General features: G+C 39.6%; 2 protein-coding genes across 2 annotated transcripts in view; one reads left to right on the forward strand and one right to left on the reverse strand.

Moving 5' to 3' along the window:
- The window catches only part of NUP62CL (nucleoporin 62 C-terminal like), an 86,596-nt gene extending 83,030 nt beyond the window's left edge, over nucleotides 1-3,566 (reverse strand). Inside the window, exon 1 of the mRNA XM_055437637.2 lies at nucleotides 3,442-3,566. The gene's annotated coding sequence lies outside the window, so the exon portion shown is untranslated. The remainder of the gene's footprint in view (nucleotides 1-3,441) is intronic.
- A 197-nt stretch (nucleotides 3,567-3,763) lies between these two features.
- Nucleotides 3,764-14,227, forward strand: part of DNAAF6 (dynein axonemal assembly factor 6) — a 48,482-nt gene continuing 38,018 nt past the window's right edge. Inside the window, exons 1-2 of the mRNA XM_055393399.1 lie at nucleotides 3,764-3,826; nucleotides 9,982-10,104. Of these exons, the coding sequence (XP_055249374.1) occupies nucleotides 9,985-10,104 (120 nt within the window). The 5' untranslated portion in view covers nucleotides 3,764-3,826; nucleotides 9,982-9,984. The remainder of the gene's footprint in view (nucleotides 3,827-9,981; nucleotides 10,105-14,227) is intronic.

The raw sequence follows: 14,227 nt of genomic DNA on the forward strand, positions 1-14,227 counted from the left end.
CCATCTAGTTAAGGCTATGGTTTTTCCAGTAGTCATGCATGGATGTGAGAGCTGGACTATAAAGAAAGTTGAGCGCCAAAGAACTGGTGCTTTTGAACTGTGGTGTTGGAGAAGACTCTTGAGAGTCCCGTGGACTGCAAGGAGATCCAACCAGTCCATCCTAAAGGAAATCAGTCCTGAATATTCATTGGAAGGACCAATGCTGAAGCTGAAACTCCAATACTTTGGCCACTTGATAGAAAGAACTGACTCACTGGAAAAGACCCTGATGCTGGGAAAGATTGAGGGTGGGAGGAAAAGAGGATGACAGAGGATGAGACAGATACATGGCATCACCAACTGGATGGACATGAATTTGAATAATTTCCAAGTTCCAGGAGTTGGTGATGGACAGGGAAGCCTGGCATGCTGCAGTCCATGGGGTAGCAAAGTGTTGGACACCACTGAGTGACTGAACCGAACTGATGGATTCAACCTTGCAGGGGCAAAATGAAGAGACAGTTATAGTCCTAAACATAAATAGCATTTGTTTCCCAAGAAGAAAACTATTATTTATTAAATATTTGTGCATCTGGTACCTTGCCCAGCACTTTATGTTTGCTATATGAACTTTTGCGGGGAACCCACCACAAAGGGACAGAACCAGTTCCTGTAGTAAGCTAGGGAAACCTGCATTTGTAACAAACAGGAATCCTAAGTGTTTCCTAAACACACACAAGTTTGAAAACCAATGATCTAAGACCAGAGTTTTCAAATTGTGAATGACAATCCATTAGTGGGCAGTGGTCCACATTTAAATATACATATACTATATATACACACACATATAAAATTGGAAGTTTCAGAGAATTTTCCAGAATTCCACAACACGCGTCTCTTAACACAGGGCAGAAAGGGGGCATGGGGAGAGTGAGTGAAACCGCAGCAAAATCTCCTCAGCCCCCGGGCCACTGAGCTACTCTTCAGCCCCCCTGCTCTGAGTCGGCGGGAGAACAAGAAAGATAAAAGCAATCAAGAAAGAAGAGACAGCTGTTGCTGCTGCTGCTAAGTCACTTCAGTCGTGTCCGACTCTGTGCGACCCCATAGACGGAAGCCCACCAGGCTCCCCCGTCCCTGGGATTCTCCAGGCAAGAACACCGGAGCGGGCTGCCATTTCCTTCTCCAACGTGTGAAAGTGAAAAGTGAAAGTGAAGTCGCTCAGTCGTGTCCGACCCTTAGCGACCACATGGACTGCAGCCTAGCAGGCTCCTCCATCCATGGGATTTTCTAGGCAAGAGTACTGGAGTGGCTTGCCACTGCCTTCTCCGAAGAGACAGCATAGCTTACATAACTTAAGCTCCACAAGTATCTGAGAGAAGTAATATTTAATACACTTCAACTCTGATCACCTACAGTAATAAGGGGAATTACGGTATAGGTAATTTGACCAAAAAGCCAAAAGTTTAGCCAAAACTTAAATGTTCTACGTTCGCTTTTTGTTTACTGTGGTAATAACAAGTAGAATAGACAAATTACTCAAGCTTTACTATTCCCTTCACCAGAGAGCAGAAAGACGGAAAACAATTTAGTTAATTTATAACTGAATTCCAAGCCCTGGAAAACCACCAGTTCAGTTCAGTCGTTCAGTCGTATCGGACTCTTTGCGACCCCAGGAGTCACAGCACGCCAGGCCTCCCTATGCATCACCAACTCCCCGAGTTCACTCAAACTCACGACCATCGAGTTGGTGATGCCATCCAGCCATCTCATTCTCTGTCGTCCCCGTCTCCTCCTGCCCCCAATTCCTCCCAGCATCAGAGTCTTTTCCAGTGAGTCAACTCTTCGCATGAGGTGGCCAAAGTATTGGAGTTTCAGCTTTAGCATCAGTCCGTCCAATGAACACCCAGGGCTTATCTCCTTTAGGATGGACTGGTTGGATCTCCTTGCAGTCCAAGGGACTCTCAAGAGTCTTCTCCAACACCACAGTTCAAAAGCATCAATTCTTCGGCCATCAGCTTTCTTCACAGTCCAACTCTCACATCCATACATGACCACTGGAAAAACCATAGCCTTGACTAGATGGACCTTTGTTGGCAAAGTAATGTCTCTGCTTTTTAATATGCTACCTAGGTTGGTCATAACTTTCCTTCCAAAGAGTAAGCGTCTTTTAATTTCATGGCTGCAATCAGCATCTGCAGTGATTTTGGAGCCCCCAAAAATAAAGTCTGACACTGTTTCCACTGTTTCTCCATCTATTAAAGCCGCCCTATCTCTCCTCGGAAGGAAAGTTATGACCAACCTTGATAGTATATTAAAAAGCAGAGACATTACTTTGCCAACAAAGGTCCGTCTAGTCAAGGCTATGGCTTTTCCAGTGGTCATGTATGGATGTGAGAGTTGGATTGTGAAGAAAGCTGATCGCCGAAGAATTGATGCTTTTGAACTGTGGTGTTGGAGAAGACTCTTGAGAGTCCCTTGGACTGCAAGGAGATCCAACCAGTCCATTCTAAAGGAGATCAATCCTGGGTGTTCATTGGAAGGACTGATGCTAAAGCTGAAACTCCAATACTTTGGCCACCTCATGCGACAAGTTGACTCACTGGAAAAGACTCTGATGCTGGGAGGGATTGGGGGCGGGAGGAGAAGGGGACGACAGAGAATGAGATGGCTGGATGGCATCACCGACTCTATGGACATGAGTTTGAGTGAACTCCGAGAGTTGGTGATGGATAGGGAGGCCTGGCGTGCTGTGATTCATGGGGTCGCGGAGAGTCGGACATGACTGAGCGAATGAACTGAACTGAATTGATCTCTCCTCACTTACAATACACAAATACTGTATGAAGCGACCCACTAGCGAACACAGCCGGTCGGTTCCGAACACTCCAAGTGTTTATTAAGCCAAACAAACCACAGGATTCTGGAGAAATAAGGGTCACAACGGAACCTCTAGACGAAGGGCAAACACTCAGATAGTCAAGCAGTGACAAACCCGCGGAGCTCCTGCGTTTCTCCACTCTAAGACGGGAAACGTGGGGCAGGGAGTCTGGCGACGTTCCCGGGAGTGGGACCAACACGTAGCTCTTGCCCTCTAGTAGCCTCACGGCAGCAGAAGAGGCGCTCCCCACTGGGGCTCCGGATCCCGAAGGCTTGCACACCACGGGAGGGGAAGGGGGGAAACGCGATCCCACCCTACACACACATACACACAAACACACACAAACGGTAAGTCGGGATGTTACCGCAACACGCGTCTCTAACACCCGGCAGAAAGGGGGCGTGGAGAGCGCGAGTGAAGCCGCACCAAAATCTCCCCAACCCCCGGGCCACACAGCCCACCCTTCCATCCCCCTGCTCCAGAATGGCGGGAGAACAAGCAGTCCGACCTAGAATTCACGCTCAGGAAAAAAGTAACGAGGGAACCGGCTGATGCCCGTAACAAACGAAACCCCGCAAACTTACCCTGGTGGCACTTCAAAGTAAATCGTGAGACGGCCGAGACTGCGAGAGAGGCGGGGTCCGGGCCTTCTGGGGCCGGAAAAAACCGGTCTCCACGGTGGGCGCGTCCCCTCCGGAGCGACGCTCACTGAGACCGACGCTTAAAGGGGTCGACTTAATTAATTAGAAAGGGCGGTCACGGACCCCAACTGACACGGGCTCCGATTGGTTGATTCCCGTGAGGGTTCAAAGAAGAATCCTCTATGATTGGCCAGCAAAGTCAAGCGGGAACCCGGAGGTGGGGGTTGGGGGAGTTGGGAAACAAAGTTGTTACCCAGGCAACAGGGCGAAGCAGAGCTCTCCGCAGTTTATTTTCGGAGCCAAGAGAACCACCCCGAAAGTGACACAGGTGAGGAAACGACCCTTAGGAGAGGAAAAGAAGGGGTCCTCATATACCTTAGCTATCCGAGAAACTATGGAGGACTCTAAATACTAACGACGCTGAGAGATACCCTGCAAACGCCGCAAGTTGCAGATAGAACAGTCTTGTTCTAAATCCCCCCAGCCTTTGGCGCTAGAAGCAGGATTCAGCTTTAACAAAACTCAGTCTATTAGAATGTGAGTGAGATGAGCCAGTTTTACTAGACAAGGGATGTATGCTTCTCAATGTCAGAAGGCCAAAATGAGCCTGTGCTGCCTTACCCACGTCTTTAGACACTCACACGCACTTAATGGTTGTAGTGCTAATCTGACAGTGAAAACTTTTTCCTTGTAGGTAGATCTGGGTGCTCCAAGTTGCAGCAGCCATTGTAACTTTTTGTTTTACACGTATAGGCATGCTTTATCTTAGACCAGCATGCTTGGTTGCGATGTATTTTTAGGGGGTATTTCGCTGTTCAGACTGTCCCTTGCTACGTGGACAATGCCCTGTGTGAGGGAATGTGAATGCTGTGGCCTGAGAGCTCTAAGGGATGTTGATCAGATCAGCTGAGTGAGAAGCGGTCAGATGGCACTTGGGGGTCTGGAGCGTGGTGTGTAAAACACTACTTGTACCTACCAAACCTGCTACTCACCAAGGATTGTGATAGTATTATATTCTTCGCATCAAAAGGTACCAGATTGTGACAAAAAATAAAATCTGAGTGAGGGTAGAGAATAGAGTTTGAGCCGAGAGTTAGGGGTCATTTCTCCGAAGAGCTTTGATTCAGAACAGAGACTATTTCCTGAAGAAATGAATAAAACAGACCTGTTGACTTGGGGAGAAAATTTAAAAGTACTAAAGGATAATGAGACATCTCAACTTTTCAGATAAAGGTGGAGTATGGGAATGGGACAGAAACAACAAAAAAATTATTGGCAAGTGTATTAAGTGTGGCTAAAATAAAAAATAATGGATATAGGAAATACTAAATCAAGCGGCTCATTTCTTGACTTTTACGTTTATGAAATATCCCGGGTACTTTCAAAAATCATCTTCCAGGCAAAACCAATACAATAATGTAAAGTAATTAGCCTCCAATTAAAATAAACAAATATTTTAAAATTGTAATTAAAACTCTGTTAAGTCCCCATAGTTACTTACGACTTAGTACACTTGATGACAGTGAAAGTTAGAGACCTAAAATAAGAAAATTATTCTTGGTATTTTAAAAACAAAGTCAAAATGAATAAGTTATAATAGTCAGGGAGGGATTTCTCTTGTGGTTCAGTGGTTAAGATTCCATGCTCTCACTGAAGGGGTCACCAGTTCCATCACTGGTCGGGAAGTTCCTAAAGCATGCACAGGCATGGTGCAGCCAAAAAAGAAGGAAAACAAAAATAGGGAAGCATTGATGTGTATAGTTGTCAAAAATGTAAGAAAAAAAATGCAGTTAACCAGTATATTATAATTTAACTCAGACATAGGCAGCGATGATGTTCACTTTTGTGTTTTTGGAAGAATTTTAATACAGGAATTGTTAAATAAGGCACTATGTAAATAAACTTGCAGAAGATATGCCAATTTTAAGAGAGTAAATGAATTTTTAATACTTTCAAATCATTCAGCTGTAAACAGTACTCTATATGGGGATATGTGTTTACCTATTAAACAAGTTCCCAAATGATAATATTTGGTAAGTCTTTATTGCTCTAATTTTATTTGCTATATAAACTTGAATCAATAAGATATCATTTCTTTTTGAATGGTGTGTAGTTCAGAGTTTTCACCAATTTAACCTAGACTTTCCTCCAATTAGTTCAAGTCAGAGAGCCATTCCTATTGACACTGTAAAAATAAAAAGAAATAAAAGGTAAAAATAAAAAGGAAGCATGACCCCAGCCCTCTTAACTATAGTCTGACTTAATTTCAGGTTATTGATATTATTGTTTCAGTACTATCAGTCTGGAGTAATCCTAGTTGATCTTATTTAGTCCCTAAATGGCTCCAGTATTTTGGTTAAAGAGCTTATCCTGAAGCATTTGCCCCTTTAGCTCACTGTGGCTAGTACCAAGAGAGATCCCCCCATTACCTGTGAAGGCCCTAAGGTTTCAAGTTGATGTGGGAAAAATGAAAGGTACTGTCTAGAAAACTCTGCCACTAGAATTGGCCAGCAAAAGAGGGTGAGAGAAAACAAAAGGGGGGGGTCTAGAAAATTTATTTTCTATATAACCAAACCTCAAAGAAAACATTTAACAGTGTATTTTTAAAATGAAATTCCTACTTAAACTGGCCTGAAATTTATTCCTGGCCTGTTTAAGTGGCAATGCCAGAAAAATCACTATGCTCTCAGTACTGTAAGCAAAAGGAAGAATACATTCCAGGAGATTATAGGGTATGTTTAATAAGAAGTTCAGTTTTTAACAGAATGCAATTACATGTAGGAGAATAATAGGATGGAAAGGCAGAAAATTAGGCTGGGGTTATATTCTGAAGGTCCTTGATTGCCAGGCTCAAAATGAACTTTATATCAAATTTACAAATAAAAGATAGTCCTACAAATAAATAACAGTGCATAACTCATAAAAAGGCATCTTGCTCTAAATTTTCCAATATGATTTATTTGTATCAAATGAATTACAATAGGTTTTTAATAGTTTAATGAATTATTCTTGATTTGTTAGACTTAAAAGCTAGTAGAATCTTCATTTCCGTTGAACTTAGAATATAGTTTTCCAACAATTCAAATTCTTGTTTTTCTCTTTAGATACTTTGAGTTCTTTGATTAATATTAATATTACTGATTTTTTTGTTTGTTGGAATACAAAATCGAGAAGCTTGTCATGGTTTATTATTTTGTGCTTATAGGTGATTATTATAGTTGCTATGGTAAAAATTATTTTTGCTGGTATACCAACTTTATTATGATATTTCTACTTCAATCTATCTAAGTACGAATCTATGCCATTCTATGCCAGCATAATTTGGAATTTAAGAATTCTGATTCCTAATATAGTTCAGATATAAAGAACATTATTATAAATTATTGTGATTTGTATTACATCCCAAGGAGTGGTATTCCCTTCAAAGAGTCACTTCGGGAGACTATCCACTTATTAAAATGCTGTTGTTATTGCTCAAATTACTTTTGAAACTACTCTTTTAGAATCGCTTTAAGGCTTGTTGCTCATTCTTTTGAATATCCTCAAAGTATCAGATCTTCATAGTTTGAAAGTAGATGTGATATATAGATATAGCTAGAAATCACTTGGAGACAAATCTGATGTGTAATCCAACTGAGTGATACCATAACGACACCTGTTTTTTTGGTGATACATATGAAGGCAATTCCAAAATATTTTGAGCATTGATAGCATAATTTCCATCAATGTATAACCTTCCAAGATGACTAGGAAATCAACTTTTGTATGAATTGAATCTTGCTTTGTTCAGTATTCACCAGCTGCTGACTACATACCAGCTCTAGTTACTGAAGACACTCAGCTTCCAGGTGTAGCTTCCCATTGCCAACACTGCTCTGTCTCTCACCAAATGAGAACAAAGGCCAGAGGTACTTCCCCACTGATGTGCATTTAGAATTGATCTGCTTTTCCTAAATACAGTATCCAATGTACCTAATGAACCACAGCCTTTCTTCATAACCTCTCCTGGGACATTAGAAAGCCTCTGATGGAGTGTCTGGTTCCTCTTCTCTTTTCTAGCTGTGATGCTGAACCCTACCATATTCTGAACCTTTATCTGGCTGCCATCTCCCACCTCAAAACCCCACCCTGCCTCCTGTACCCCCAACTGTGGACCAGGGTCCTGCTTTACCTAAATAGACCTTGCTGTAACCATGGCTATTCAACCTTTCTGCTGAAACACTGTTCATGTCCTGAAACTCTCGCTGCCATGTCACTGCCAAGCTGATAAGCATGCATGAATAGCAGTTCTGATTGCTGTATTTGGGACTTCTGAATGCCTTTCTTCTGGGTTAGCTCTACTGGTTCCAGTTTCTTCCTCTCTCACCAGCCCACCATTGATCTCTACCAGTCCTCATCATTATGTTCCTGTGGTACTGGCACTATGTACCAAATAATAATATTTTTAGAAAGCTTTTCATATTTTAGCAAACTCTTTCACCCACATTGCATAATATAGCCATCACAACAATACTATGAAGTAGATAATGCTGGAATAATAAAACAATTTCTGCTATATTTGTTTTTTAAAAGTCTCATTGTACAATCTCAACTCAAAATACCACTTATATCATTGCATCTGATATCTGGATCCATTTTTCCCTTTCGTTGTCTAAGGTAGAAAATGTTTCAGTAAACTTTTTGCTTTTAATGTTAAGTAAATATTTAATGAACACATAATCAGCTAGGACTTGAAAAATATAAACAGGAGCCTCTTCATTTAATTTAATGTGTCAATTATTCATTTCCATAGCAGACTACCAGACCATACTGTGAGAGAAGACTGTTTTATTGCCTCTTATTTCACCTTTTCCAATTTAATGAGTTTTCAGTGTAATGAGTTTTATCATTAAGTTATTTGACATCATTATTAGAAATGATATTCATGCCCAGCAAAGTTAAATTTTTAAAGAACCAATAATAGCTAACATGTGTTGGGTACTTGCTATGTGCGAGGCACTTTCCCCAGCTCTTTTATGTGCATTAAGCTACTTAATGATTATAACAACCCTATGAAGTAGCACTATTATCATTCCCATTTTATAGATAAGGAAAATGAGGTATAGAGAGATTAAATGATGTGTCCAGAGTCGCAGAGTAGGAAGTAAATGATAGATACATACCTAGGCAGCATGACTCCAGAGCCCTTACTCTTAACCACTGTGATATACTTGCCTCTATGCTAGATGTGCAGAGTTATTTAACATTTGTTTCATACCCTTGACATCTCCAATAAGCATTCAGATCAGTTTTCCCTTTAAAAAGGAAAGTCATAATAATGGTAAAACATAAGAGTAAAACAATAGATTTGTAAACTGCCATTACATGCAGTTGATTTTGACAGGAGATTGTACCAGCACTCTTTTGAGAATCCTTTTATATTACTTTTCTATGCACAATGGAAACATTTTAATGGATCATTTAATATAAGCACTAAAGAAATTTTTCCTATGAATTAATTTTATAGAATAATGTTTGAAAAATATCAGCAGAAGTGTAGAAAAGATTCCTATTATATTTATGCCCAAATCACTAATAATAAGCCTAATTCTACAGTCTTTATTCAGGTTTTTCATTAGAGTCTGACACTTTCAAGATTTTTAAAAATCCTGAACTCCTACTCTAAATACAATGGTAGAGAGTATTTTAAAGACTGACATCTGGTTGGTAGGAGTACAGGTATTTGTGATTTTCTTATTTCTACTTTTAATGTATTATTTCCTAAAATTTCCACAATAGACATATATAGTATCACTATTATAATCAAGAGAAAACAATTTGTTTCCATGAACTTTCACTAAAGTTAATGAACCAACTCACTAGAGGCCTCAAACAGCCGTATAATGCGAGGCATCACCAAGGGTTGATTAAAATTTTAAATAACAGAAAGTACAGGGCTGCCTGAGGCAAAAGTGTGAAATGAATAACTTTCCTTGAGACATTCACCCCAGCAAACATCCTTTTCAGTTCACTAAATAGAATATACAGCTTAGACAGCATAAAAGAGACAAGGTAAAAAGGTAGTCTACATAAGTACGTTTCTAAATAATGATGTACATTCTACATGACACTGACATACCCTTTCTCTAGAGGTAGAGTTTAAGAATGTGCATTTTTAGTTAATTCCCCAGTGATTCTTAAGCACACTAAAACCTGAGAACCACTATGTATGTAGGTGCTCAAGAAATTCTTATTAGATTGAGCATAAAGTTTTAATAAAGCAAGCTGAATACTTCTCTCTACTTGCTGTCCTGTGAGTCTGTGAGTCTCTGTGAATCAGCACAATATATATATTTGAAGGAGTTTACAAGGATTTTCAAGGAGGAATAAGAGATCATGGAACGACCCAGGGAAAGTAGGGCAATAGGACAATTTAGAAAAATCTTCATGTCTTAAATAAAATAGAAAACTAAAATACCTCTTTCTGATTATCTTCTTCCTCAGAATATGGAATCTGAAAATGCAGAAAATGAAAATATGGAAATTGAAACAATTTCTTCTGTTTCGGCATTACAAGCTATCTCTAAGCTACTTTATCCTGAAGAAGATGACTTTGAGTCCGAACAGGTGGTCGTATACTTACAGATGAATTAGTTTTGATCACACTAAGTCGTGAAACTATATTTGAACAACTTGTTCCAGTCTTGCTGTGGGAGCAGGGCTGTGTCATCTAATACATTCACAGGAGGTTGCAGGGCTCATTATGCATGAGAGTATAACCTCTAGTACATTTCTAGCAAACATAATTATATTTTTTCTAAACTACCTGAACACTGAATAGGAAAATAGTTCTGTAACTATGGTAGCGATAGCCACATTTCAAAATGTTTGTCATTTATATTTATGGCCAGAGAATGCTTGACAACCAATGCAAAGAGTGTAGCTAGGATTTTTAAGCCTAGACAATACTTCTATAAAACAAATAATTTTAATTAGGCAGTATTAATTAAACCCCCAAACCCTTAATTTTTTTGATTTGTCTACACATGAAAGCAGAACAGAAAATATTTTGAGCCAAATAATGGGACAAACTAGCTTCAGCCTATTAAAATTGGCTTCCGGCTGCATGCTCAGATAGAGCTGTGGAATCTAGTTAGCCAAATAGCATTTGGGGTAAGGAAAGGGAACCTCGGGGAGTCTTGCAGAAGCAGGATGGGCTTCATTTTGGGTAGGAGAGTTGCATGAATTGACCTTTGACTATTTCACACTCACTGCCAGTATGCTCAGAATACTCAAAACACTTCCATGTAACCCCTTGCTCTCCATTCTCCATCTCCGTGGACATTAGCAAACTTTGACTATCAGACTGCCAATGTGAAGGCACACAAAATTTGTTTGAAAGCAGAAATCTCCTAGTATAGCAGAATATATCAATTTTCTTTAAATTATTTTAATGTTCTTTGTTATCATGGCCAGTTTACCATGAATAAACCATATCCCATGAACATACGTATCAATTTTCTCCTCCCCAAATTCTTTTTTCCGATAGTGTGGAAAAACAAGTAGTATAATCTAAATAGGCAGCCAATTCAGTGGTTCAGGTTGACACTGGATTGAGCTTCTACCCTCCAGGAAGAAGTTAGGTGGAACAGAGCAAGTAAGACTTGCGGGTGGAAATAAAATTTGTAGAGGAGGGGAACTGAGTTGGCTTGGAGCCAGAATTAGTAACCAAGAAGTTTTAGTCAAGGAAAATTCTTAGTAGAGGCCAAGGAAAGAAAAATAAGGTCATTAATAACAGCACTGAGGATATACAACAAATAAGACACAGAAGAAAAAGTTAAGAGCAATATACCAATAAGTTGGGAAGGCAAACTCATTTTTGCTACCTTAGCTGAGATAGAGTGGTACATCCTGGGAAAGGTAAGGTTATGCCATGTAGAAAAAGTATAGTCAGTGCTTGAGAAATAGTGATCTTGAATAAAGTGAAATGGAACTTGTAACTGGAACAGATTCAGAGATAAGAATTTATCCTGGTTACAAAGCCTGTTTCCTTTGGCATTTATGTATGGTGATGTTTATTTGCAACTAGAGGCGTTTTCAGGGGAAAGATGAGTGCTTATGAGAATAAAGAGACTAGAATCATTTTACCAAATTGTACAATTTATAGAGGAAAATTACTATAATAATCTATAATTCTGTATATCTGGATTATAAGCAATTTTGAGATAATTGGTCATTCAGACGCCACAGTACAGATATCATTAGAGGATATAGAATTGGAGTATCAGAACAGTTAGAGAATAATTAATGTTTCTAATGAACTATTAAATTTTCCAGGAGAGAAATGACTTTTCATTTTTTAACATGCATTAATCTTGGGAACTGCAGAATGATTACAAGAGTGATGTGTTTTGGAAAATACACTTACTGTAAACAGCATTTAGAACTGTTGCATACACATTGGTTTATTTACACTATCCTCACCATGAATTGTTAAGAATATAGGAGATTGGGAAAGAATACGTCTGTTAACTTTTAAACTCACGAGGGGATTTTAAGACCTTGGGAAATAAGGTTCACCACTTTGCACAGATAACATACCAAGGATGTTCTAACTCCCTTACGTATTGCAGGGTGGCATGAATTGCAATGATAAATTGCTCAGATAATTGGATGTAGATTCATGGTATAGACTGAAATGATAATCTTATAGAAACAATTGCCAGATGGTTTTACTGTTTTTTATTATCCTGATCCATCTTTTCACATGAAAATTTTATTTTTAATTATTTATTTTCATTATGTTAACTGAAACTCCTCCTCTGTTCTGATATACTGATCCAATCATCAGTGTTCATAGAGGGCATACCAATTTTTGTCAGGAATGTTCAAGTTTTTATTTCTATGGATTTTTATTTGCTATGGAAGGCAACACTCAACAAAACAAGAGGCCCTCATGTTCCAAAAAATTCTTTACCCTGATTGACTGTTAGTATTATTAGTATTCTGGTGATTAATAACTTAAGAAAAGCACTACAATTTTATATGACTTTAGTGATTTAAAAGAAAAAAAATGTACAGAATATTATCTTGGGAGTTGTACATTAAAACGCCTATAACACCTTAAGGGCTTCCTTGGTGGTTTAGTAGTAAAGAATCTGCCTGCAATGCAGGAGACACAAGAGATGTGGGTTCAATCCCTGGGTCAGGAAGATCCCCTGGAGGAGGAAATGGCAACCTACTCTAGTATTCTTGTATGGAGAATCCCATGGACAGAGGAACCTGGTGGGCTACAGTCCATGGGGTCACAAAAGAATCAGACACAATTTAGCAACTAAACAACAACACCTTAACCACAGACATAGCACTTTTGAAGCAACTTTCTGGAAAGGAATAGTTACTGCCTGAGAAAATGTTGAAGTGTTATAGATTAATTTATAACTAATAACCTACAGCTGTTGGAATAATTTAGCATAATAAAGACAGGTGAGATTTTCCACCAGCTTTCAAGGACAGACCCTATTTCTCTTGACCAAACAGGACATTTTAACTTTTGTACTTGTCTGAAATCTTGGGAGATAAGGGCAGGATTCTGGAAAGGGAGAGTTAGAAGCACTGCTTGGCCAGCGCCAAGTGATAAGAAGTTTTGACTGCCAGCAATGGAGTGAATTGGAGCTACAGAATCTGACATCAGCAAGAACAATTAGTAAAAAATTGGGATTTTCTTGAAATATCAAAGAACTCCTGAGCGGGACCAATGAAGTGGTTACCAGTATATTGAAGGTATAATGTGTGTTATGGCAAATAGATGGGGAAATAATGGAAACAGTGAGAGACTTTATTTTGGGGGGCTCCAAATCACTGCAGATGCTGACTGAAGCCATGAAATTAAAAGACAGTTGCTCCTTGGAAGAAAAGTTATGACCAACCTAGACAGCATATTAAAAAGCAGAGACATCACTTTGCCAACAAAGATCCATCTAGTCAAAGCTGTGGTTTTTCCAGTAGTCATGTTTGGATGTGAGAGTTGGACTATAAAGAAAGCTGAGCGCTGAAGAATTGATGCTTTTGAACTGTGGAAGAAGTTGGAGAAGACTTTTGAGAGTCCCTTGGACTGCAAGGAGATCCAACCAGTCCATTCTAAAGGAAATCAGTCCTGAATATTATTCGGAAGGACTGATGCTGAAGCTGAAACTCCAATACTTTGGCCACTTGATGGGAAGAACTGACTCATTGGAAAAGACCCTGATGCTGGGAAGGATTGGAGGCAGGAGGAGAAGGGGATGACAGAGGATGAGATGGTTGGATGGTATCACTGACTGGATGGACATGAGTTTGAATAAGCTCCGGGAGTTGGTGATGGACAGGGAAGCTTGGCGTGCTGCAGTCTGTGGGGTCGCAAAGATTCAGACATGACTGAGTGACTGAACTGAATTGAATGTGTGTTATACTTAGTGGAAAAAAGAAAACTCTTCTGCTGGTGAGCCAGGGGCAGTCCTATAAGCAGTGTGTTGGGGAGGGCGGGGTATGTATGCTTGTGCAGAAGATGACAAAGTAAATCTGAATTTGCATGAAGACTGAAGTGGTTCATCATGTGTTTGACACTATTACTTTGGGGTTGCTGTTTAAATTCACTCATTTAGTGTCATGAGGTGGTGAGACGAAGTATTTCATACCCACGGTGGAAAGAAGTAAAAGCTATTAAGACTTTTAAATGAGTTGTTTGATGTCTAAATAGTTGGACTCTATT

The sequence above is a fragment of the Moschus berezovskii genome, chromosome X (genome assembly GCF_049115385.1).
Source record: "Moschus berezovskii isolate FMDL1 chromosome X, NW_MosBer_1.0, whole genome shotgun sequence".
NCBI lineage: Eukaryota > Metazoa > Chordata > Mammalia > Artiodactyla > Moschidae > Moschus > Moschus berezovskii.